The 23,173-nt window shown below is 39.0% G+C and overlaps 1 protein-coding gene across 3 annotated transcripts in view; it reads right to left on the bottom strand.

Moving 5' to 3' along the window:
* The window catches only part of Asap (ArfGAP domain of ASAP), a 673,774-nt gene that overhangs the window by 229,910 nt on the left and 420,691 nt on the right, over nt 1-23,173 (bottom strand). For all 3 annotated transcript variants that reach the window (XM_090375988.1, XM_090375990.1, XM_090375989.1), the window contains one exon: nt 10,447-10,615. In XM_090375988.1, the coding sequence (XP_090232114.1) occupies nt 10,447-10,615 (169 nt within the window). The remainder of the gene's footprint in view (nt 1-10,446; nt 10,616-23,173) is intronic.

The raw sequence follows: 23,173 nt of genomic DNA, 5'->3' as shown, positions 1-23,173 counted from the left end.
TCTATAACTGTCTTTCCTCAAATTGAATTTATGTCCCATCAGGTATGTAATCTGTGGAAGAGGAAGAATCCCATCAGATGTGAACCTGCTCAACCCATTCAAGGCATTATACATAGATGCCTAGTCTCCAGACTTTGCAATTTGCAGAACTTAAGCCTTTCTTGGAAACACCACCCTTTGTTATACTCGCCAATCTTGTTGCCTTTCTCTGTACTTGCTCAAGCATTCTACATTATTCCTAAAATGAAGCCTCCGGACCTGTGGGCAGTACTGAAGGCATTGTCTGACCAGAGCCTTATACAATGGGATAATCACCTCCTTTTCCCTACTAGAAAAATTTCTGTATATCATTGACAATACCCCATGGCCTGCTCTGGCAGCATGTCTGCACTGCTCAGACAACTTCATATCTGACTGCACAATTACTCCCAGGTCTTTTTCTTTTTCTACCACCCTAAGTGTAGTACGTTACTTCTACCCATACGCAGTACTTTGCATTTGTCAATGTTAAACTTCAGTTGCCACTTCTCAGCCCATTTACCCAACTTTTCTAAATCCTGTTGCAGCAGCACACTGCCATTACTGTCATTAAAAACACTGCCAACCTTTGTATTTTCTGCAAACTTTGACATTAAGCCTGATATATCTTCATTAATCACACTGATAAATATACAAAACAACAGAGGCCCAATACCGAACCCTGCATGACTCCACTAATAACATTAGTTCATGAAAATCAATGTCCATTGATTACCACTCTCTGTCTTCTCCTCAACCACCCTTTTAACCATTGTAGCAACTTGCCATTAATACCATACTGCTCAAATTTGTACAGTAGTCTTCCATATGCAACAGTGTCAAAAGCTTTCCTGAAATCCAAGTATATGATATCAAAATTATCTGAATTATTACTGCAGTCTTGTCTAGATGCTCCTGCAATGCATATTTAACCAATGACTCCAAAATTACTTGGAACAGAAGTTAGAAGTTAAACTAACTGGTCTGTAATTACTCGTGTCACCCTTAGATCCAACTTTGTGAATTGGGGATACATTTGTTCATTTCCAGCACGTGGGGACTTCCCCTGAGTCTAAGGATGCTCTCATAATTATGGCTGAGGGTTTGCTTACTACATTTTCCGCCTCCTTTAATAGAACTGAATAGATCCCACCCACCCTAGGTGCCTTTCATATATTTAACTTCAACAATTTCTCCTCCATTTTGCTCTCAGTCATTACAAAATCATTAAGCACCGTGTTAGTTTGATAAACCTCTGGTATTCTCCTCCCATAATAACTCCTCACGTGTAAATGTAGGATGCAAAATACTTACTCAGAGTGTGAGCAGTTTGAGCAGGATCATCAAAATTCAAACCATTGATTTCAAGTGGACCAATCTGATTTATCCCCTTCCTTCTAGAGTTTATATAACTATAGAAGTTCTTGCTGTTTTTCTTACCATCCTTTGCCAAAGATTTCTCGTAATCTGCCTTCGCTTTCCTAATCTCCTTTGTGACTTGATTACAGACTAACTTATATCTATCATAGGCTTCTGTGTCGCCTGATAAATTATATGCATCCCATGCATTTTTATTCTCTGCCATAAGTCTCATTAGTTTATCTGACATCCATTTAGGCCCAAACCTTGAACAGTATTTCTTAATCAGCATGAAAAGCCTTTGCTGATCCATTGGGCATTTGTTGTGCAGGAATGGTTTGAGGAACAAAGTTCTGACTTCCAGCATATCGACTGGCCACCCAACTCCCCCCAATATCAATCCCATAGAGCACTTGTGGGACACTATGGAAAGGCATATCAGACATCTGGATACACCAATCACCTCCATACCTGGATTGCTGGCCTCATTACACACAGCTTGGTTGGTCACACCTCCCGAACACTTAATCAGAATGGTCCACTTAACATAGATGGTTTAATCCTGCTCAAGTAACTGATAAACTGAATGAGTATTCTGCATCTAAATTCACAGATAAGGAGTTATTCAAGGAGGGGAATGAAAAACCAGAAGATTATCAAAATCCAGAAGATTATCAAACCCTAACAGGAAGATAAGTGATTTTTTAATAACTGAGGGCAAAGTGGAGGAGAAATTGTTGAAGTTAAACATAAGGAAGGGCACATGGGGCAGATAGAACCTATCCAGTTATAATGAAGGGAGCAGCAAGGGAAGTAAGCAAACCATTAGCATAATTACAAGAGCATCCTTAGAGTCAGGGGAGGACCGCATGGACTGGAGATGTGCAAATGTATCCACAATTCACAAAGGGGGGTTTCAAAGAGTGACACAAATAATTATAGACCTGTTAGTTTAACTTCTGTTCTGGGAAAAATAATGGAGTCACTGGTTAACATTTGCATTTGTAGAGGCATACGATGCAAGAAAGCAAGCTTATGCAGCATCAGCCAAAAAAAATGCTCCGATTTCACCCCTCCGTTCGTTCCAAATATCTGTCCAGTTCAGCCTTAAATTTATTTAGGCTATCAACTTCCACAACAAAGGATGGAAGTCTGTTCCACCAATCAACTACCCGCTGGCTAAAGGCAAATTTCCGCACATCTATCCTACATCTGTCTTTCCTCAATCTGAATTTATGCCCTCTCAGGTGATTATTCTGAGCAAGAGGAAGAATCCCATCAATATTGAGCATGCTCAAACAATTCAAGGCTTTATACACGTCAATCACATCACCTCGCAGGTCGGAGCAATATGGCCTTAGTTGCTAATGCTCCTAAAAACCAAAAAACAAACAACAAACCTCGCAGGTGCCTAGTCTCCAAACACAGTAATCTGCAAAACTTAAGCCTTTCTTCGTAAGAGCAATCCTTTGTACCATTCACTAATCTTGTTGCCCTTCTCTGTACTCGTTCCAGCAGCTCTGCATCCTTCTTAAAATTAGGTCTCCAGACCTGTATACAGTACTCAAGGTGTGGTCTGACCATCTCCTTATAAAAGGGGATAATCACCTCCTTATCCCTGCTAGAAAAATTCCTATATATCATTGACAAGACACCATGAGCCACTCTTGCAGACCATTTGCACTGCTCAGAAAACTTCATATCTGCCAGCACAATTAACCCAAGGTCCTTTTTATTCTCTACCACTGTCAGTGTAGTACCACAGAGTTGATACGTTGCTCTGGGGTTACTGCTTCCCATATGTAGTACTTTACATTTGTCAATGTTAAACTTCATTTGCCACCTCTCAGTCCATCTGCTCAACTATTCTAGATCCCGTTGCAGCAGCAGCATACTGCCATTAACAACCCTGCCAACCTTCGTAACATCTGAAAACTTGGACATTAAGTCTGATATACCATGATCAATATCATTTATAAATATAGAAAACACAATGGATCCAACACTGAACCCTGTTGTTGTTGTTTTGTTTTTAGGAGCATTAGCAACTAAGGCCATATTGCTCCGGGAATATGAGGGGTGGTCATTCCCTGCTCTTTCCGTATCCTCCGTATTTGGTGGTGACGGGCTCGAACCCCAGTCTAATCAAGAAGCGTATGCTATCCACTGCTGCTGCTCCTTCCCACCTGGCTACGGAGGCACCCACTGAACCCTGAAGGATTCCACTAATAACATTAGTGGAGGAGGCGATACAGGATCACCTAGACAAGACAGCAGTAATAGTTCGGATACAGCATGGGTTTGTAAATAGGAAGTCTTGTCTAACCAATTTGATTGGATATTCTGATGTGGTCACAAAGGAACTGGATGCAAAAAAAAATAATTTTGATATCATATACTTGGATTTCAGGCAAGCTTTTCATACAGTTGCACATTGAAGAATGCCGTACAAATTGGAGCAGTATGGCATTAAGGGCAAGTTACTGCAATGGATAAAGGGATGGTTGAGTGGGAGATGGCAGAGAGTGGTAATAAATGGACACTGCTCTATGTGGACTAATGTTAATAGCAGAGTCCTTCAATGTTCAGTGCTGGGTCCATTGTTGTTTTGTGCATTTATCAACGATATCGATGAAGGTATATCAGGCTTAATGTCCAAGTTTGCAGATGGTACAAAGGTTGGCAGGGTTGTTAATGATAGTAAAGACAGTATGTTACTGCAACAGGATCTAGAAAAGTTAGGCAGATGGGCTGAGAATTGGCAACTGAAGTTTAACATTGACAAATGTAAAGTACTCCATATGAGTAGCAGTAACCCAAGAGAAATGTACCAACTGTGTGGTACATTTCTCTACACTCAGGGAAGTGAAGAATGAAAAAGACCGGGGGATAATTGTGCAGTCAGATATGAAGTTTTCTGAGGAGTGCAGATCGGCTGCCAGAGCAGGCCATAGAGTTTGTTAATGATATATAGGAATTTTGCTAGCAGAGACAAGGAGGTGATTATCTCTTTGTATAAGGCAATGGTCAGGCCACATCTTGAATACTGTATACAGGTCTGGAGGCTTCATTTTAGGAAGGATGTCGAGTTTTTAGAATGAGTACAGAGAAGGGCAACAAGATTGTTGAGAGGACAAAGGGGTGCACTTACGAAGAAAGGCTCAAGTTCCGCAAGTTGCAGCATCTGGAAACTAGGCACCTGCGAGGTGACCTGATCGAGGTGTACAAAGCTTTGAATGGTTTGAGCAGGCTCAATGCTGACGGGATACTTCCGCTTGCTTAGATTAAGAACCTGAGGGGGCATAGATTCAAATTGAGGTAAAACTGTTGTAGAATAGATGTGCAGAAGTTTGCCTTAAGTCAGCAGGTAGTTGATTGTTGGAACAGACTTCCATCTGTTGTTGTGGAAGTTGATAGCTTAAATAAATTTAAGGCTAAACTAGACAAACATTTGGAGTCACTGGATGGGAAAAATGGAAATTTTTTTTATTTTTTTATTTTTTTTTATTGGCTGATGCTGTATAAGCTTTATTTTTTGCATCGTATGCCCCAACGTTAATCTATTTAGTATTAGTATTAGTAACGGCCGTATGGTGCAAGAAAGCCTATGGCTTATGCTGCACCAGCCAAAAAAAAAAAAAAAAAATCCGAACAAAACAATGATAAAAACAAAAATTAAATAAATAAATAATAATAATTAATAAATAAATAAAAATAATAAAATGAAATTAAAAATTAAATAAAAAGGAAATTAATCCTATCATCCTATGCGCTTCCCTTAACCGAAAGTACTATCCAGATGACCTTTGAATTTCCCCAAACTGTCGGCCTCTACCACCCATGAAGGCAACTTATTCCAGTAATTTATAACTCGCTGGCTAAAATAAAACTTCCTGCAGTCCAATCTAAACATTTCCCCGCGTAACTTGAATTTATGTCCCCTAGTTCTAGCATCATTTATAATCTTGAAAATTTTGTCCTCATTCATTTTACTGATGCCTCTCAGAGCCTTAAACACCTCAATCAAATCTCCTCTAAGGTGTCTAGTTTCCAAACTCTGCAACCCACATATTCGAAGTCTTTCTTCATAAGGACGCCCTTTTGCCGATCTCACCAGGCGAGTTACCCTTCTTTGCACCCTTTCAAGAAGCTCGATGTCTTTCTTTAGGTGCGGTCTCCATACTTGAACACAGTATTCCAAGTGTGGTCTAACATAAGCCTTATATAATGGGATTATCACGTCCCTATCTCTACTTGCAAAAGTTCGATAGATCATCGATAGGACACCATGGGCCTTCCTTGCAACCTGTTTACAATGCTCAGAGAATTTCATGTCTGACCGTATCGTAACACCCAAGTCCCTTTCCTCCAGTACTGGGTTTAGTTGAGCTCCACCAAGTGAATAATTTATTTTGGGATTACTGTTTCCCAGGTGTAATACCTTACACTTTGTTGGATTAAAGCACAGCTGCCATTTTTCTGACCATTCTTGAAGTCTATCTAGGTCTCTCTGAAGAAGCTCAGCTTGACAGTGATCATTAACTACTCTACCAATTTTAACATCATCTGCAAATTTAGACATCACGCCCTCTATCCCTTCATCAATGTCGTTTATGAAAATTAAAAACAACAGTGGTCCTAATACTGATCCTTGGGGAACCCCACTTCTTACATCAACCCAATCTGAGGAATAGCCATTTATCACAATCCTCTGCCTCCTGCCCTGAAGCCATCCTTCTATCCATCTAAGGATTTTCCCAGTGATTCCAACCTGTTCCAGCTTATAAAGCAACCGCTCATGTGGGACTGAGTCAAAAGCTTTGCTGAAATCTAAATAAACAATGTTGAAATTATTCCCTAAATCCAGCTCGTGAGTGACCCTTTCGAAATAGCGAACCAGATTTGTTAAACATGATTTTCCCTTTACAAAACCATGCTGAGTATCCTTGAGAATTTCAATTCGATCCAAATGATCCTGAATTCCACCCTTGATCAATGCCTCCATGATTTTCCCTACTACTGAAGTCAGACTGACAGGTCGATAATTTCCCACTTCACTTTTAGAGCCACCCTTATGTATGGGAGATACATTTGCACTTTTCCAATTCAAGGGAATCTCCCCAGAGTCTAGTGATGCTCGCATAACCAGCCTCAGTGGTTCAATGCACTCGCTTGCCGCCTCTCTCAAGATTATACGGTATATTCCATCAACTCCAGGAGCCTTACTAGTCTGTAGGCTTGAAAGTTTTTTCATTAAATAATCTTGCGAAATTTCAATATCATTAATTACATATTTTTTAACTTCGCTCCCACAATTTCCCATTGCCACAAAAGGCTTTTCATTTGTAAATATCGATGCAAAATAACTGTTGAGTTCATCTGCAACGGCAGCTGGTGTATTTATTACTATCCCCTTTCCCTTACGTAAAGGTCCGATCTGGTTTGTCCTGCTCTTCTTCGCATTTATATATGTGAAGAATTCTTTATCCCCCCTCTTTGCTCTGTTTGCTAGTGATTTCTCATAAATGGCCTTTGCCTGTCGAACCTTTTCTGTGGCTCTATTACATATCACCTTGTAGCTGTTATAGGCTTCAGTACTTTTTATTGCTCTGTAACCTTTCCATGCCACCTTTTTCTGCTCAAGTAATGTGGCAACTTCACTATTCATCCAACTTGGAACCCTTCTCGTGGAGTATTTTTTTAATGGTATATACGCATTCAAGGCATCTGTGATTAATGTTTTAAAAGCGTACCACAGTTCAATTGTATTCATTCTCTGCGCGATATCTACCCAGTTAATAGAGGCCATGTAGTACCTTAAGGCATCGTAATTTCCTTTTCTGAAATTAAAACCCATTCCTTTGCCTTTTACTTCTGCTACCTCTCTCGTCATCATCCACCGTAGAACTCCGTGATCACTTCCTGCTACTGGTTCCTCTACTGTCAGCCCTGTTATGTCATCTGATTCATGTGTGATGATGAGGTCTAGGATATTCTTTTCTCTAGTACTTTCCCTGACATGTTGATACAAATAACAGTCATCTAGTTGATTTAAAAATTTTGTTCCCCATGTCGAGTTTCCTTCCCATTTACTCCAATCAATTAGAGGCAAATTGAAATCACCCATAATAAGGCATTGACGCTTACTTGCCCATTCCATTTGCATGTAGAGGCTTTTGTCATAGTCTTCACAATCACCTGGTCTGTAGATTACGCCTACTCGCATTGTACCTTTGTTTCCAACTATCTCACACCATACAGACACTATACTAGCATGTGAAATGTCTGAATCTGGGAAAGCTATCGTCGCACTCAGGCTGCTTCTGATAAGAAGCATTACCCCACCACCCCTTCTATCTACTCTATCCTTCCTAAATACATTATACAAGCCGTACTGAAACTCATCATCCCCAATTTCCGGGTGGCACCACGTCTATACTTGAAAAGAAGATTGGAGAACAAATGGAAAGGTCTATTGCAGATTTTGAACCTGTAGGGAGATGGATATATGTAGGAGAGCCAGTATTTAGTAAAGTTAAATTCTGCCTGTCGATCAACATTTCAATAAGCTTTCCCCAACTGTCTGAGGTAAGGGAACCCCATAGTGGATGATGGGCATTAAAGTCTCTTAGTTAACAAAATGGAGATGGTAATTTCAAAACAAATCTTCAATTTCCTGAATAGTATATTGATGATTTGGCAGACGTTATATTGAAACCAGTGTCAGAGTAATACCATTTACAATGCATTTGGCAAAGGCGTCTAAGGCGGTTTGTAATGGGATGCGTCTGGAAGGGATGCTTGATCCACAAGTATTTCTACTCCTCCCTGAGTGCTGTTAGTGATAGCTTTGTCTTGTCTGAACATAGTATAATTTTTCGATTGTAATTGAGACCTGAAGTTGCCACTTCGCAGCCCATCTGCCCAAATTTTCTAGATCCTGTTGCAGTAGCACACTGCCATTACTGTAATTTACTGTCATTAACAACACTGCCAACCTTTGGATCATCTGTAAACTTCGACATTTAAGCCTGATATACACTTCATCAATATCATTGATAAATATACAAAAAAACACTGGGCCCAACACTGAACCCAGTGGACTCCACTAATAATATTAGTCCCCAAAGAGCAGCATCAATTGATTACCACTTTCTGTCTTCTCACACTCAGCCATCATTTTATCCATTGTAGCACTTAACCTTAATACCATACTGCTCCAATTTGTACAGTAGTCTTCCATGTGCAGCAGTGTCAAAAGCTTTCCTGAAATCCAAGTATATGATATCAAATAATTTTTTTTATTAAGTTCCTTTGCAACCACATCATAGTATCCAATCAAATTTGTCAGACAATACTTTCCCTTAACAACAAACACTTGCTGTGTCTGAATTACTGCAGTCTTTTCTAGATGATTCTGTAAATACAGGGCTAACATAGCCTAGTGGTCAGGCGCGCAGGTGTATAAGTACATGTGCCTTGAGTGACCGGAGTTCAAGCCCATGACTACTGAATACGGTGCTGTTTCTTGTATTCTGTGTATCTTGTAAACTCCTCTGACCGTTTGGTCGTCCCAGAGTATAAACAGAAAATTTATTTATTTATTAATGCATCTTTAACATTTAACCTTAACTTTTCTAGGTGATCCTGCAATGCATCATTATTTTCCCCAGAACAGAGGTTAAACCAATAGTCTGTAATTGCTCGTGTCACCCTTAGATCCCCCTTTGTGAATTGGGGATACATTTGCACATCTCCAGTCCATGGGGACTTCTCCTGAGTCCAAGGATGCTCTTATAATTATGGCTAAGGGTTTGCTTACTTCCTTTGCCACATCCTTTAATATAACAGGATAGATCCCATCCATCCCAGATGCCTTTCTTATAATTAACTTCCACAATTTCTCCTCCACTTTGGTCTTAGTTATTACAAAACCATTAAGCATCCTGTTACAGTTTGATAAACTTCTGGCATTTCCCTCTCTTAATGTGTGAATGTAGAGGCAAAATACCCATTCAGATTATCAGCTATCTATCAACTATTATCGGCTATCTGGGTAGTAGCCTACTCCCCTCCAGAGTTAGCGGTTTTTAATTCGCATTACACTAATATACTTTTTTATTGCATCTCTAGTTGAGGAAAGAAATTGGATGTCCACAGTAATTATTCTCTGATAAGTCTGCTTACAAAAATTACTCTGCAACTGAATACTCAACATATCAAAGTGAATATGCAGCCAACTTTTAGTTAAGTTAATTCTTTGAAATACAATAGTTGGATGTAGAGTAGACACGAGTACATACAATATTTACTTTTTTCCAGTTTCCAACATGAAACTGCTAGTCCTTTAACACACTTTTTTTTGATAATTCATTTTGGGGGACATGATCATAATCGTGGTATGAAGAGGCACATTACATCATGATTGCACTGTATTTAGAGCTAGTCCTCTAAAGAGCACTATAAAAGGTGTTTACTGTATTTAAATAATTAATTTGTATATTAAAAGGGAGAAGTTGGTCATGAACGAAATGAAGTGGTCCACACATTAATCTAATCCTGTCTAACACTGCAGATTTAACAAACAGAAAATTATTGCTATTTGTTAAGTGTCTATTTTTATTTTAAATAATTTAAAAATATTTTCTAAGTTTGTGGATGTCATCAATACTAATTGTTGATATGTACCTTTTTAATGTATTATTTGTTAGAATTACTCACAAATTGAAAAGCAAAATGCATGTGAAGTTCATTCTAATAATGTTATGTTACACAACACCAGTTTCCATGCAAACCCAGTAAAAAGTAATGTACAGCTATGATTCTTTAATGAGATTTGGATTTACTATTTGGACTTACTATTTGGATTCTAAAATATATTAGGTTTTTTTTGATTTGGGAAGAAACTATACACTACTGATCCAATTAAACTATACTGCACTGCACTATTGACTCCAGTATTTCATGTTATCATTACATGAACTAGATATTAGAAAAATAACTATACAACCTACACCTAAAATTGCTTTATACATAAAACTTTTTAAAAAGAATTTCATTGCTACTTACTAACTGGCTTCTTACTCTGAGGAGGGGGTGGTGGCAATGGACGAGGAGTTAAATGTGGACTTTGCTTTGCTCCTTCACTAATGGAACTTGATCTGCTAGTAGGTGATTCATTACCTACAACACTTGATGGTCGTGATCTAGCTCTACGTTCTGGAGTAACCTGACCACCCTATTTAAAAGTTACAGCATACTTTTAATAATAATAAAAAAAAAAAGTTTATTTTAATAGTTATTATGCATAATCTGAAATATCCGACCAAAAAACATATGGTTAATTAATTCTTGGTTCATATATTTACTACTCGCTCTCTCCTCCCCAGTAAGAAGGGAAACTTTAGTATTATAATTATGGATAGTATGACTATAAGGCCCTGCAATTTTTACTGGACTGAACCTTTTAAAAAAAAAGCAGGTCACACAAACTCCAGATGCAACTGAAGAAAGCAATAAACAGTATATTAGCTTCTTGGAAATAACAGGGAGGAAAATTAAAAATAACAAGCCTTAGACTGTTAGCTCCCACAGTTCTATTATCTGCATAAAATACAGAAGCGTAGGATACTTCTACTTTGTATTATGTCATGTATAAGTGCATTAACATAGTGTCAAAATGTATTGCTGCCCTCATAGCCTTGCTTGTAGGCAGAAGACTTAAGAACACTAAACACAGTCAAAGGTTGGACAAACTTTAGTGATTGTATAGAAAAAAAATATTTATATTCATAGGAGGGTAAATCAATGATGTCTTCTGATGTAGAATCATGTATATACCTATACTTATTACAGCTATCTATGCAATGTTGGAAAGGGAAGTCATACAACACAGGCTCCAGTGAATATGAAAGAACTGATTATTAATAAGTCTAGGGCTGGCTGGGATCCTGGGTTAACATATGTGGATGCAAATAAATATGCACTATGCTTCCACAAAAACAGCCTAGCACACTGATAATTGGGGGGCCAGTATGTCCCCTCTAGGCACCCAGGTGCTGTATCACAGTATAAAAAAAAATATATATATATATATATACATATATATATATATTTTTAAGCTATCTAGCCCTGATTCTATATATGGGAGGCAATGTGAAGAGTTTGCAGCACAGAAATGGGCTATGTCAGTTAGTTCTATCATAAAAAATACCTTTTATGGTTGGCAAACTTATTGCTTGAATTCTGGCAAGTCCTTATCTTTGACATACTGTTCACAAAGATACTTCTGGAAATACAAGGTGTACCTATTAAGTAATGAGACTGCATGCAGCCACTGCATACCAAGCCCCACCTGTGAAACAAAGGCACAGTAGGTGACCTTGAACCTTTTCCTAGTTGTCTGCCAAGTCAGGTTCCCACATGCTCACTTGCTTTGCAATGAGACAGGTTTTCATTACCTTGTATTTGCAGTTTTCTAGTAAAATGAAAGAAAAAGAACTGAACAATGAATCAATCTCAAATTTTTAACAAAACTAAAGAAAACATCAACATGAAAGTTATGAGTTATGAAAAGTTATATGTTATGGCTTATAGGAGAGATACTATGTCAAGAGTTCACGAATGAAGTTTAACATTGACAAATGTAAAGTACTACACATGGGAAACAGCAACCCCAGAGCAACGTATCAACTCTGTGGTACTACACTGACAGTGGTAGAGAATGAAAGGGACCTGAGGGGGTGGTTGTGCAGGCAGATATGAAGTTTTCTGAGCAGTGCAGATGGGCTGCAAGAGTAGCTCATGGTGTATTGTCGATGATATACAGGAATTTTTCTAGCAGGGATAAGGAGGTGATTATTCCCTTGTATAAGGCAATGGTCAGGCCACACCTTGAGTACTGTATACAGGTCTGGAGGCCTCATTTCAAGAAGGATGTAGAGATGCTGGAACGAGTACAGAGAAGGGCAACTAGATTAGTGAATGGAACAAAGGGGTGCTCTTATGAAGAAAGGCTTAAGTTTTGCAAATTACAGTGTCTGGAGACTAGGCACCGGCGAGGTGATCTGATAAAGGTGTATAAAGCCTTGAATGGTTTGAGCATGCTCAATGCTGATAGGATTCTTCCTCTTGCTCAGAATAATCACCTGAGAGGGCATAAATTCAAATTGAGAAAAGACAGATGTAGGATAGACGTGAGGAAATTTGCCTTTAGCCAGCGGGTAGTTGGTGGGTGGAATAGACTTCCATCCCTTGTCGTGGAAGTTGATAACCTAAATAAGTTTAAGGCTCAACTGGACAGGTATTTCGAACGAACAGAGGGGTGAAGTGGAAGTGGTTATTTTTTATTTATTTGTTTTTTTTTTTGGCTGATGCTGCATAAGCTTGCTTTCTTGCATCAAATGCCTCTACTAATGCTAATGCTTGAATGGTACAAAAGATTTTTAGAAAGAAGAGAGAATGAATGATTGTCTCTCTAGTATCCATGAAAATTGATGAAAATGTGGACTGGGTAAGAAAACATATTACAGGTGATTGCCATTTAAGCATTAGAATGGTTGCATCAGAACTCAATATGGATAAAGAAACATTTAGACAAATTTAAATTCAAAATTTAGGCATGAAAAAAGTGTGCACCAAGATGGTGCCAAAAAGTTTGAACGAAGATCAAGGAATAAGAATATTCCAAGTTTGCAAAGATGTTTAAAAAAAAAAACTAAAGAAGATTAGTGGCAATGAAAGTCGGCTGATTCAGTACGACCCAGACACTAAAAGGCAGTCAATACAGTGGAAGACAAAACAATCCACCAGACCAAAAATAATCAAGAATGTTAAAATCAAAAATGAAAACCATGCTGCTTCTTTATTTTGATATTAAAGGAATTATTATGGCTAAATACATCCCACCAAATCGGCCCGTCAATTAAACATACGTCAATTAAATATTAGGCTGAACGAAAAAATCTGAAGAAAGAGACCCGAATTGTGGAAGGATGGTTCAATGCTCCATTATTGGGGATTGTAACTTCCCAGATATAGACTGGAACTTGTGGGTTGGTCACTCACACACTAGCAAGAATTTTGTGGATTTATTCGATGATTATTTTTTACAGCAGCATGTTCGAGAGGCAACTAGAGGGAGTAATACTCTTGCTCTGATTATTAGCAGTGATTATTCATGCATTAAGAACCTGCAGATAAAGGAACCACAGGGCAGCAGAGATCACTGTACTGATGTGGGATTGATTCAAAGATGTAACTACCATCAGTGGTAAAGGGAAGGGTTTTTGCTTTTGTAAAGGTGACTACAGTGGTCTCAGACAGTTTTTAAATTCTATACAGTGGGACCAACTGATGATGTTACCAAGATGTAGGATAGACGTGCAGAAATTTGCCTTTAGCCAGTGGGTGGTTGGTTGGTTGGTGGAACAGACTTCCATCCCTTGTAGTGGAGGTTGATAGCCTAAATAAGTTTAAGGCTCAGCTGGCCAGGTATTTTGAACGAACAGAGGGGTGAAGTGGAAGTGGGTTTTTTTTTTTTTTTTTTTTGGCTGATGCTGCATAAGCTTGCTTTCTTGCATCAAATGCCTCTACTAATGCTAATGCTAACAGCAAATTCTGAATGGGAAGCATTCAAGGAGTTAATCTTGGAAGCTACAAAGTTTTCATACAAATGAAGAAATACTTTTCAGTGCCTAAATGGATTTTGGATGAATTAAATGGGACTTGTAGCAGTGGAAAAAATGCATGGGACGCATATAAATTATCAGGAGACACAGAAGCATATGGTACATATAAGAGTCTGCAATCAAATTACAAAGGACTTCACGCAAGCAAAGGCAAATTACGAGAAATCTTTGGCAAAGGATGCAAAGAAAAACAGTAAAGACTTCTTTACTTATGTAAGCTCTAGAAGGAAGGGGATGAATCAGATTAGTTCACTTAATATTGATGATTTGATTGTTGAGGATTCTGCTCATCTAGGTGACAAACTAAATGAGTATTTTGAATCTGCATTCACATGAGGAATTCTGTAGGGAAGTGGAGGCCAGAAGCTTATCAAACTCTAATAAGGATTTAAATGATTTTGTATAACTGAGAGCAAAGTGGAGGAGAAATTGCTGAAGATAGAAGATAAACATAAGGAAGGCACCTGGGGTGGTTAGAATCTATCCAGTTATATTAAAGGAGCAATCAAAGGAAATAAGCAGGCCCTTAGCCATTATTATGAGGGCATCCTTGGACTCAGGGGAAGTCTTCAAGGACTGGAGATATGAAAATGTATTCCCAATTCACAAAGGGGGATCGAAAGGTGACAAGTAATTACAGGTCTGTTAGTTTAACTTCTGTTCCAGGGAAAATAGTGGGGTCACTGGTTAAAGAGGCAATGCAGGATCATCTAGACAAGACTGCAGTTATAGTTCAGACATAGCATGGGTTTGTTAAGGGGAAGATTTGTCTGACTAATTTGATTGGATGTTATGATGTAGTCACAAAGAAACTGAAAGCAAAAAATAATTTTGATATCATATACTTGGATTTTAGTAATACTTTTAATACTGTTGCACATAGAAGACTACTGTACAAATTGGAGCAGTATGGCATTAAGGGCAAGTTGCTACAATGGATAAAAGGATGGTTGAGTGGGAGAAAACAGAATGCTAATCAATGGGACCTGCTCTTAGTGGACTAATGTTATTAGTGGTTTCCCCCAGTGTTTGCTGTTGGGCCCATTGTTGTTTTGTATATTTTTCAATGATATTGATGAAGGCATATCAAGCTTGATGTCAAAGTTTTCAGATGATACAAAGGTTGGCAGGGTTCTTAGTAACAGTAATGACACTATGATGCTGCAACAGGATCTGGAAAAGTTGGGTAGATGGGCTGAGAAGTGGCAACTGAAGTTTAACATTGCAAAGTACTGCATAGGAGTAGCAGTAACCCCAGAGTAACACACCAACTATGTGGTACTACACTCAGGGTAGTGGAGAATGATAAAGACCTCGGGGTAATTGTGTAGTCAGATATTAAGTTTTCTGAGCAGTGCAGACAGGCTGCAAGAGTAGCTCATTAGGTCTTGTCAATGATATATAGGAATTTTGATTGCAGGGATAATGAGGTGATTATATCCTTGTGTAATGCAATGGTCTGGCCACACCTTGAGTACTGCAACAGGTTGCGCCTCCGTAGCCAGGTGGGAAGGAGCAGCAGTGCGTAGCACACGCTTCTTGATTAGACCGGGGTTCGAGCCCGTCACTACCAAATACGGAGGATGCGGAAAGGTCAATTAATGACCACTGCATATTCCCGAAGCAATATGGCCTTAGTTGCCAATGCTCCTAAAAACAAAAAAAAAAAAAAAAAATAGCAACAGGTCTAGTGGGCTCATTTTAGGAAATGATGTTGAGCTACTAGGAGTATAGAGAAGGGTAATGAGATTAATGAGTAGAACAAAGGGTTGCTGTCACCAAGATTCCACACCTGAGGGGGCATAAATTCAAATTAAGGAATGACAGTTGTAGAATAGATGCGTGGAAATTTGCCTTTAGCAAGCGGGTTGTTGGTTGCTGGAACAAACCTCCATCTGCTATTGTGGAAGTTATTAGCTTAAATAAATTCAAGGCTGAAGTAAACAAACTTTTGGAATGAATAGATGGTTGAATGGGAAGTTTTTTTTTTTTTTTTTGGCTGATGCTATATAAGCTTGCTTTCTTGCATCATATGTCTCTACTAATACTAATACTAAGACAATTCTCCAGAACACAACATGCTCTCCGTTCACCAGTTTCTGACCATTACACATATCCCTGTGTGTGAACAGCATCCTACTTGCCAGACTCAGCACCTGACTTTTTTTTCTCTTCCCTAAAGTGAAAAGTGTACTTAAGGGAACTCATTTTCAGTCCATTGAACACATCCCATTGGCGCACTATGGCCATAGTTGCTGATGCGCCTAATAAATCCCGAAATAAACAAACAAACAAACAACACATCCCCAAAAAAAAAAAAAAAAAAAAACAACTGAAGTGTTAAAAGGGCATACAGAAGATGATGTCCAGAAATGTTTCTGTGCTTGGAAGAAACATATCAAACACAGTCACATTATTTAATAGCTACCCCTTGTATAATATGCCCTTACATACAGTGAGCAGTAAGAGAAAACTAGCTATTCAACTACAAAAATTGGAAGGCAGACTATAGGAGGCAAGCTTGCTTAGATCTTTGTGTCAAATATGACTGAAAACCTTAGAAACAGCGAGAGCAAATGCTTTAGTTTTTGCAAATGTTTTCATGGAATTTGTCCGCAGATGTGAAACAAGAGTCAAAGTATTATCAGTAGACTGACATTGATGGAATTCATAGCAGATTCCATTGCTATTGATTCTCAGAATCCTTCATTAATCAGATAGAAGATTCAAGTCAGTGTAAAAGTTAGCATTAGCATTAGCATTAGCATTAGTAGAGGCATTTGATGCAAGAAAGCAAGCTTATGCAGCATCAGCCAAAAAAAAAAAAAAAAAAAAAAAAAAAAAAAAGTAACATAAATAAATAAAAATAACCACTTCCACTTCACCCCTCTGTTCGTTCGAAATACCTGTCCAGCTGAGCCTTAAACTTATTTAGGCTATCAACTTCCACGACAAGGGATGGAAGTCTGTTCCACCCACCAACCACCCGCTGGCTAAAGGCAAATTTCCGCACATCTATCCTACATCTGTCTTTCCTCAATTTGAATTTATGCCCTCTCAGGTGATTTTTCTGAGCTAGAGGAAGAATCCCATCAGCATTGAGCATGCTCAAACCATTCAAGGCTTTGTACACCTCTATCAGATCACCCCGCTGGTGCCTAGTTTCCAGACACTGTAATTTGCAAAACTTAAGCCTTTCTTCGTAAGAGAACCCCTTTGTCCCATTCACCAATCTAGTTGCCCTTCTCTGTACTCGTTCCAGCAGCTCTACATCCTTCCTGAAATGAGGCCTCCAGGCCTGTATACAGTACTCTAGGTGTGGCCTGACCATTGCCTTATACAAGGGAATAATCACCTCCTTATCCCTGCTAGAAAAATTTCTATATATCATTGACAATACACCATGAGCTACTCTTGCAGCTCGTCTGCACTGCTCAGAGAACTTCATATCTGCCTGCACCACCACCCCCAGGTCCCTTTCATTCTCTACCACTGTCAGTGTAGTACCACAGAGTTGATACGTTGCTCTGGGGTTGCTGTTTCCCATATGTAGTACTTTACATTTGTCAATGTTAAACTTCATTTGCCACCTCGAAGCCCATCTGCTCAACCTTTCCAAATCCTGTTGCAGCAGCATAGTGTCAGTAGTGTCCTTGACAACCCTGCCAACCTTTGTATCGTCTGCAAACTTGGACATTAAGCCTGATATACCATCATCAATATCATTTATAAATACAGAAAACAATAAAGGCCCCAATACTGAACCCTGAGGGACTCCACTAATAACATTAGTCCACGATGAGCAGTGTCCATTGATTACCACTCTCTGTCTTCTCCCCCTCAACCACCCCTTTATCCATAGCAGCAACTTGCCTCCAATGCCACACTGCTCCAATTTGTGCAGCAGTCTTCCATGTGCAACAGTATCAAAAGCCTTTCTAAGATCCAAGTATATAATATCAAAGTTATTCCCTGCATCCAGTTCTTTTGTGACTGCATCATAGTATCCAATCAAATTGGTCAGGCAAGACTTCCCCTTAACAAAACCATGCTGTGTCCTAGCTATAACTGAAGTCTTGTCTAGATGATCCTGCAGTGCTTCTTTCACCAGTGCCTCCATTAATTTTCCGGGAACAGAAGTTAAACTCACAGGTCTATAATTACTTGTGTCAGCCTTTGATCCCCCTTTGTGAATTGGGGTCACATTTGCACATCTCCAGTCAATGGGTACCTCCCCTGAGTCCAAGGAAGCTCTCATAATTATGGCTAAGGGTTTGCTTACCTCCTTTGCTGCCTCCTTTAATATAACTGGATAGATCCCATCCACCCCAGGTGCCTTTCTTGTGTTTATCTTCAACAATTTCTCCTCCACTTTGCTCTCAGTTATTACAAGATTCTCTAGCTTACTGCTAGAGTTGAATACACCTCTGGCATTCCCCTCGCTGAATAACTCCTCATGTGTGAATGTCGATGCAAAATATTCATTTAGTTTGTTAGCTACCCGAGCAGGGTCATCAACAGTTGACCCATCGATCTCAAGTGGACCAATCTGATTCATCCCCTTCCTTCTAGAGTTTACATAAGTAAAGAACTCTTTGCTGTTTTTCTTCGCATCCCTTGCCAAGGATCTCTCGTAATCTGCCTTCGCCTGCCTAACCTCCTTTGTAACTTGGTTACAGATCAACTTGTATCTATCATAGGCATCCGTGTCACGTGTTAATTTGTATGTATCCCATGCATTTTTCTTCTCTGCCATATGCCTCATTAGTTCATCTGACAACCATTTAGGCCTAAACCTTGAACAATATTTCTTAGTTGGTATGTAAAGCCTAGTAGCTTCCACGATAAGTTCTTTGAATGCTTCCCATTTTGAATTTGCTGTTGGCAATATCATCAGTTGATCCCACTGTATAGAATTTAAATACTGTCTCAGTCCATTGTAGTCGCCTTTACGAAAGCAATACCCCTTCCCTTTACCCCTAATGGTAGTTACCTCTTTGAGTAACTCCCACTTCAGCACACTGTGATCACTGCCACCAAGTGGTTCATTTATCTGCAGATTCTGAATGCATGAAGAATCACTACTGATAATCAAATCAAGAGTATTACTCCCTCTAGTTGCCTCCCGAACATGCTGATGTAGAAAACAATCATCCAATAAATCCACAAAAGCCTTGCTACTGTGTGAGTGACCAGCCCCCAAATTCCAGTCAATATCTGGGAAATTAAAATCCCCCATTATAAGACTCTCTGATTTACTGGCCCACTCTATTTCTCCGAACAGTTTCTTATTATACTCATCAGAGTCATTAGGCCTATAGCACACTCCTACTCTCAATTTTGATCTCCCAATGCTTATGTCACACCAAACTGACTCGACACTGCACTGTCCAGCGATGTCGACTGGCTTCACTTCCTTGGATTTTATGTGTTTCTTAATTAATAGCATAACCCCTCCTCCCTTCCTATCCTGTCTATCCTTTCTGTACACATTGTACTCCCCAAATTCCAGTTCTGCATTTCTTATATCTGTGTGACACCACGTCTCTGAAATCCCCACAATATCTGCCTTTGATGTTTTGAGCAATACCTCAAATTCATCAAATTTATTTACTAAACTCCTAGCATTGGTGTACACACAAGTATACATGCACCTGTTCTTTTTCTTAGCTACCCTAACACAACCCATGTGTTTACTTGTACCCCAATGATTCCCAGCAGTCTCTGAAATATCCTGCATCTTATTTTCCAGGCTGCGGCTCATTCCAATAGAAGCAGTGCAAGAATCACTTTCACCTCTGCCAGTGGCTACTGTTAATCTATTAGTCCTTGTATCCCCCCAATCTAGCAGTTTTCCGACCCACCTAACATTGCCTCGATAGCATCAGCAAACATTCTTGCACCCTTTCTATTTAAGTGTATCCCATCCCTGTAGAAGCAGTCTCTCCTGTTAACAAGTACAGACCAGGCTGAAAAAAATTCTACCCCTTGAGCCCTGCACAATCTTTCCAGGGCCGAATTGATTGACAGGGCTCTCATCATATACTCCCTCCTATCGTGTCTGGGCAGAATTGCAGACACTTTCAATTTCAACCCTAATTCACGGCTTTTTTTCATCAGTGACCTGTACTTGTCAAGTAATTCCGCCGGTCTCCTACTCTTAATGTCATTAGTGCCAACGTGTACAACTATATCACCTTTTGTGCCCTTAAAAGATGATATCCGCTCTACAACGTCATCAACTTTTGCCCCTGGCAGACATACCCTGGTCCTATTCCACCTATTGCACCAAGTTATTGGGTTTTGAAACAACTTTTGAAAGGGGATTAAGATAAGTATAATGGGACAATAACTGAAGGTTCAGGAATTATAAAACTTTCTCTGGAGGAAGATGCAATAAAATCATCAGTATGTAACAAGTGGATATGAACAATTTTCACACTCTTAGCTTTTCAAAACAGAGTTTGAATTTACTAAGCATATTGAGTTTAATGTCTAATTTTGCTGAAGATAAAAAGGTTGGTAGGGTGGTTTAACAGGAGACAGGGTATGCTGCTAATAAGATCTAAAGAAACTAGGCAGATGGGAACAGAAATAGCAATTGAGGTTTAACTTTAGTAAATGCGTGGTACTGCTATTAGGTAGTAGTAACCCCAAATAACATGCCAATTAAGTGGTAAATTGGCTAGGTATAATTCCAGGTAATTATTCCTGGACTAGGTAAAAAGTACAGGAATAATTGAACAGTCTAAAATTTCCTAGGTATAATTCCAGGTAATTATTCCTGGACTAGGTAAAAAGTCCAGGAATAATTGAACAGTCTAAAATTTCCTAGGTATAATTCCAGGTAATTATTCCTGGACTAGGTAAAAAGTCCAGGAATAATTGAACAGTCTAATATAAAGTTCTGTGAGCAGTGCAGACAGGTTAGGACAGTTCATGGGGTTCTATCATTAATATACAGTAATTTTGTCAGCAGAAACAAGGCGGTATATAAGATTCTGTTGTATAAGACAATAGTTAGGCTGCATCATGAGTACCACATACAACTATGGAAGCCTCATTTTATGAAAAATGGGAATCTGCACTCACGACAATCTCCTCACAGATGCCTAGTTTCACCATTTGGAAATTAGGCATTGCTGATAGCATCTTATTCTTTCTCAGATTACACCCATAAGGGGGAAAATTTAAATTGGAAATGGATAGTTCTGGGATAGATGGGTGGCAATTTTCTTTCAGTCAGAGAGAAAGTGATTGTTGGGACAAACTTTCATCTGGTGCTGTGGAAGTGGATAATTTGAACTAATTTAAGGAAGAATTAAACAGATTATTAGAATGCGTGGGCAAATGATGCGGGTAATTTTTTTGCAGGGAACTACCAGCAGGAAACCTAACATTCAAGATGGAAGTATATTTCAAGAGAGACAGGAAGAGAAATACCTCTGTATACATGCAAAAAACAATACTGTGTGTGTTTGATTTGCAAAATCATAGTGAATGTTTGTAAAGAGTACAGTAAGCAACATTAGAACCCATAAGGAAAAGTATAACTTGTTTATGGTAAGTGTTGAGCTGATGAATTGTGCAAATTTAAGGCATCCCAACAAAATATATTCTAGTAACGAATGGGCCTGGTGTACTGGGGTCCATGGTTTATAATAACAGACACGTATAAGTTATAAATCCAGTTTAATGTAAGAATATAAATATATACTAACAGTAGCTTTCGAGACGCGTGTCTCTTCATCAACTGACATTTAAATACAAAAATACAACAGATAAGTGCAATGAGCTGAGTAAGGCACATTAATCATGCGTCATTGTTGTTGCACGGACGTGCGCTGCTTTCTACTCTACTGATCATCTAGCATTAAAACAGTTGTCTCTAGGATGGGGTGTAGACGTATGCCTTTCTGGAGATTTAATGCCTTTGGATTGTTTACTATGTTGAGTGACTCTAGCCATAGGCGGTGAAAGTGTCGTGAGTGGTCTACTATTTCAAAGTCGCGTTTGGGGTCAAGATCGTGGTTGGTGGCCCAAAAATGTTCCACGACTGCGGACTGGTCAGTTTTGGCAAGCCAGATTGCTCTGTCGTGTTCTGTAAGGCGATCTTGGAGACGCCTTGATGTTTCTCCTATGTAGCAACTGTTACAGTCTCTACAGGTGATGCGATATACTACATTGCTGCGTAAGACAGGTGTGACAGGGGTCTTCACGCTGGAGACAAGTGAACGTAGGTTCCTGCAGGGTAATTGCACACATTTGATGTTGTACTTTCTAAGGACCTTCGAGATCCGTCCTGACACGCCTGGATAATAGGGAATGTAGGCGGACGATATACCGACTTGGTTCGGTGGTCTTGGGTTGGATGTGAGTTCTGCCTGTAATAGGCATCTGCTTAGCACATGGGATGGATAACCACATTTGGTTAGGTCCGCCTTCACACGGGAGATCTCGTTACGCCTAATTGTATCAGTGCTGGAATGGCTCCAAGCCCTGGAGAATAGGGTGAAATTTTAGTTATTTTTGGTCTCGTAGAGACCAAAAATAACTAAAATTTCTTGAATCCTAAAATCATTACATCACATCTGCAAGAGCACTGTGTTTTCATTGATATTTAATGCCCAATATGGTTAGTATTGTTCTGGGATTCTGCTTTTTATATTTTATTTTTTTAATTTGTGACAATGAAATGGGTACTTAGACAACCACTAACTTGAAACAATTAGTATTGGCAGCAGCCAAATATGCAAAGAAGCAAGCTAATGTAGCACCGGCCAGAAAAATAAATAAAATAAGCAACCAATGTCATTTTCACTCTTTTCATTTACCACTTTCTTTCAAGTATTCATCCAATCTTTCCTGATATTTAGATAAGTTTACAACCTCCACAAAGTCAGGTGGAGTTTATTCCAAAAACCAATCACTCTTTTGCTGAAGGAAAATTTGTACACACCTGGTAACCTTGAAGATAACTGATTTCCAAAAACTGTAACTTACGAATCAAGTTTATTTTGATAAGAATACTCCTTTATGCATTTAAATAATGTTGTTGATCTTCTCTGCCTTCTGGGTCTAACCATTTTTGACTATGGGCCAAAAGA

This window comes from Mastigoproctus giganteus, chromosome 6 (assembly GCF_048544385.1).
Source record: "Mastigoproctus giganteus isolate SK-2022 chromosome 6, ASM4854438v1, whole genome shotgun sequence".
Classification (NCBI taxonomy): Eukaryota; Metazoa; Arthropoda; class Arachnida; order Uropygi; family Thelyphonidae; genus Mastigoproctus; species Mastigoproctus giganteus.
Note: the sequence above shows the minus strand (reverse complement) of the source record. Positions and strands in the feature narration are given on the sequence as shown.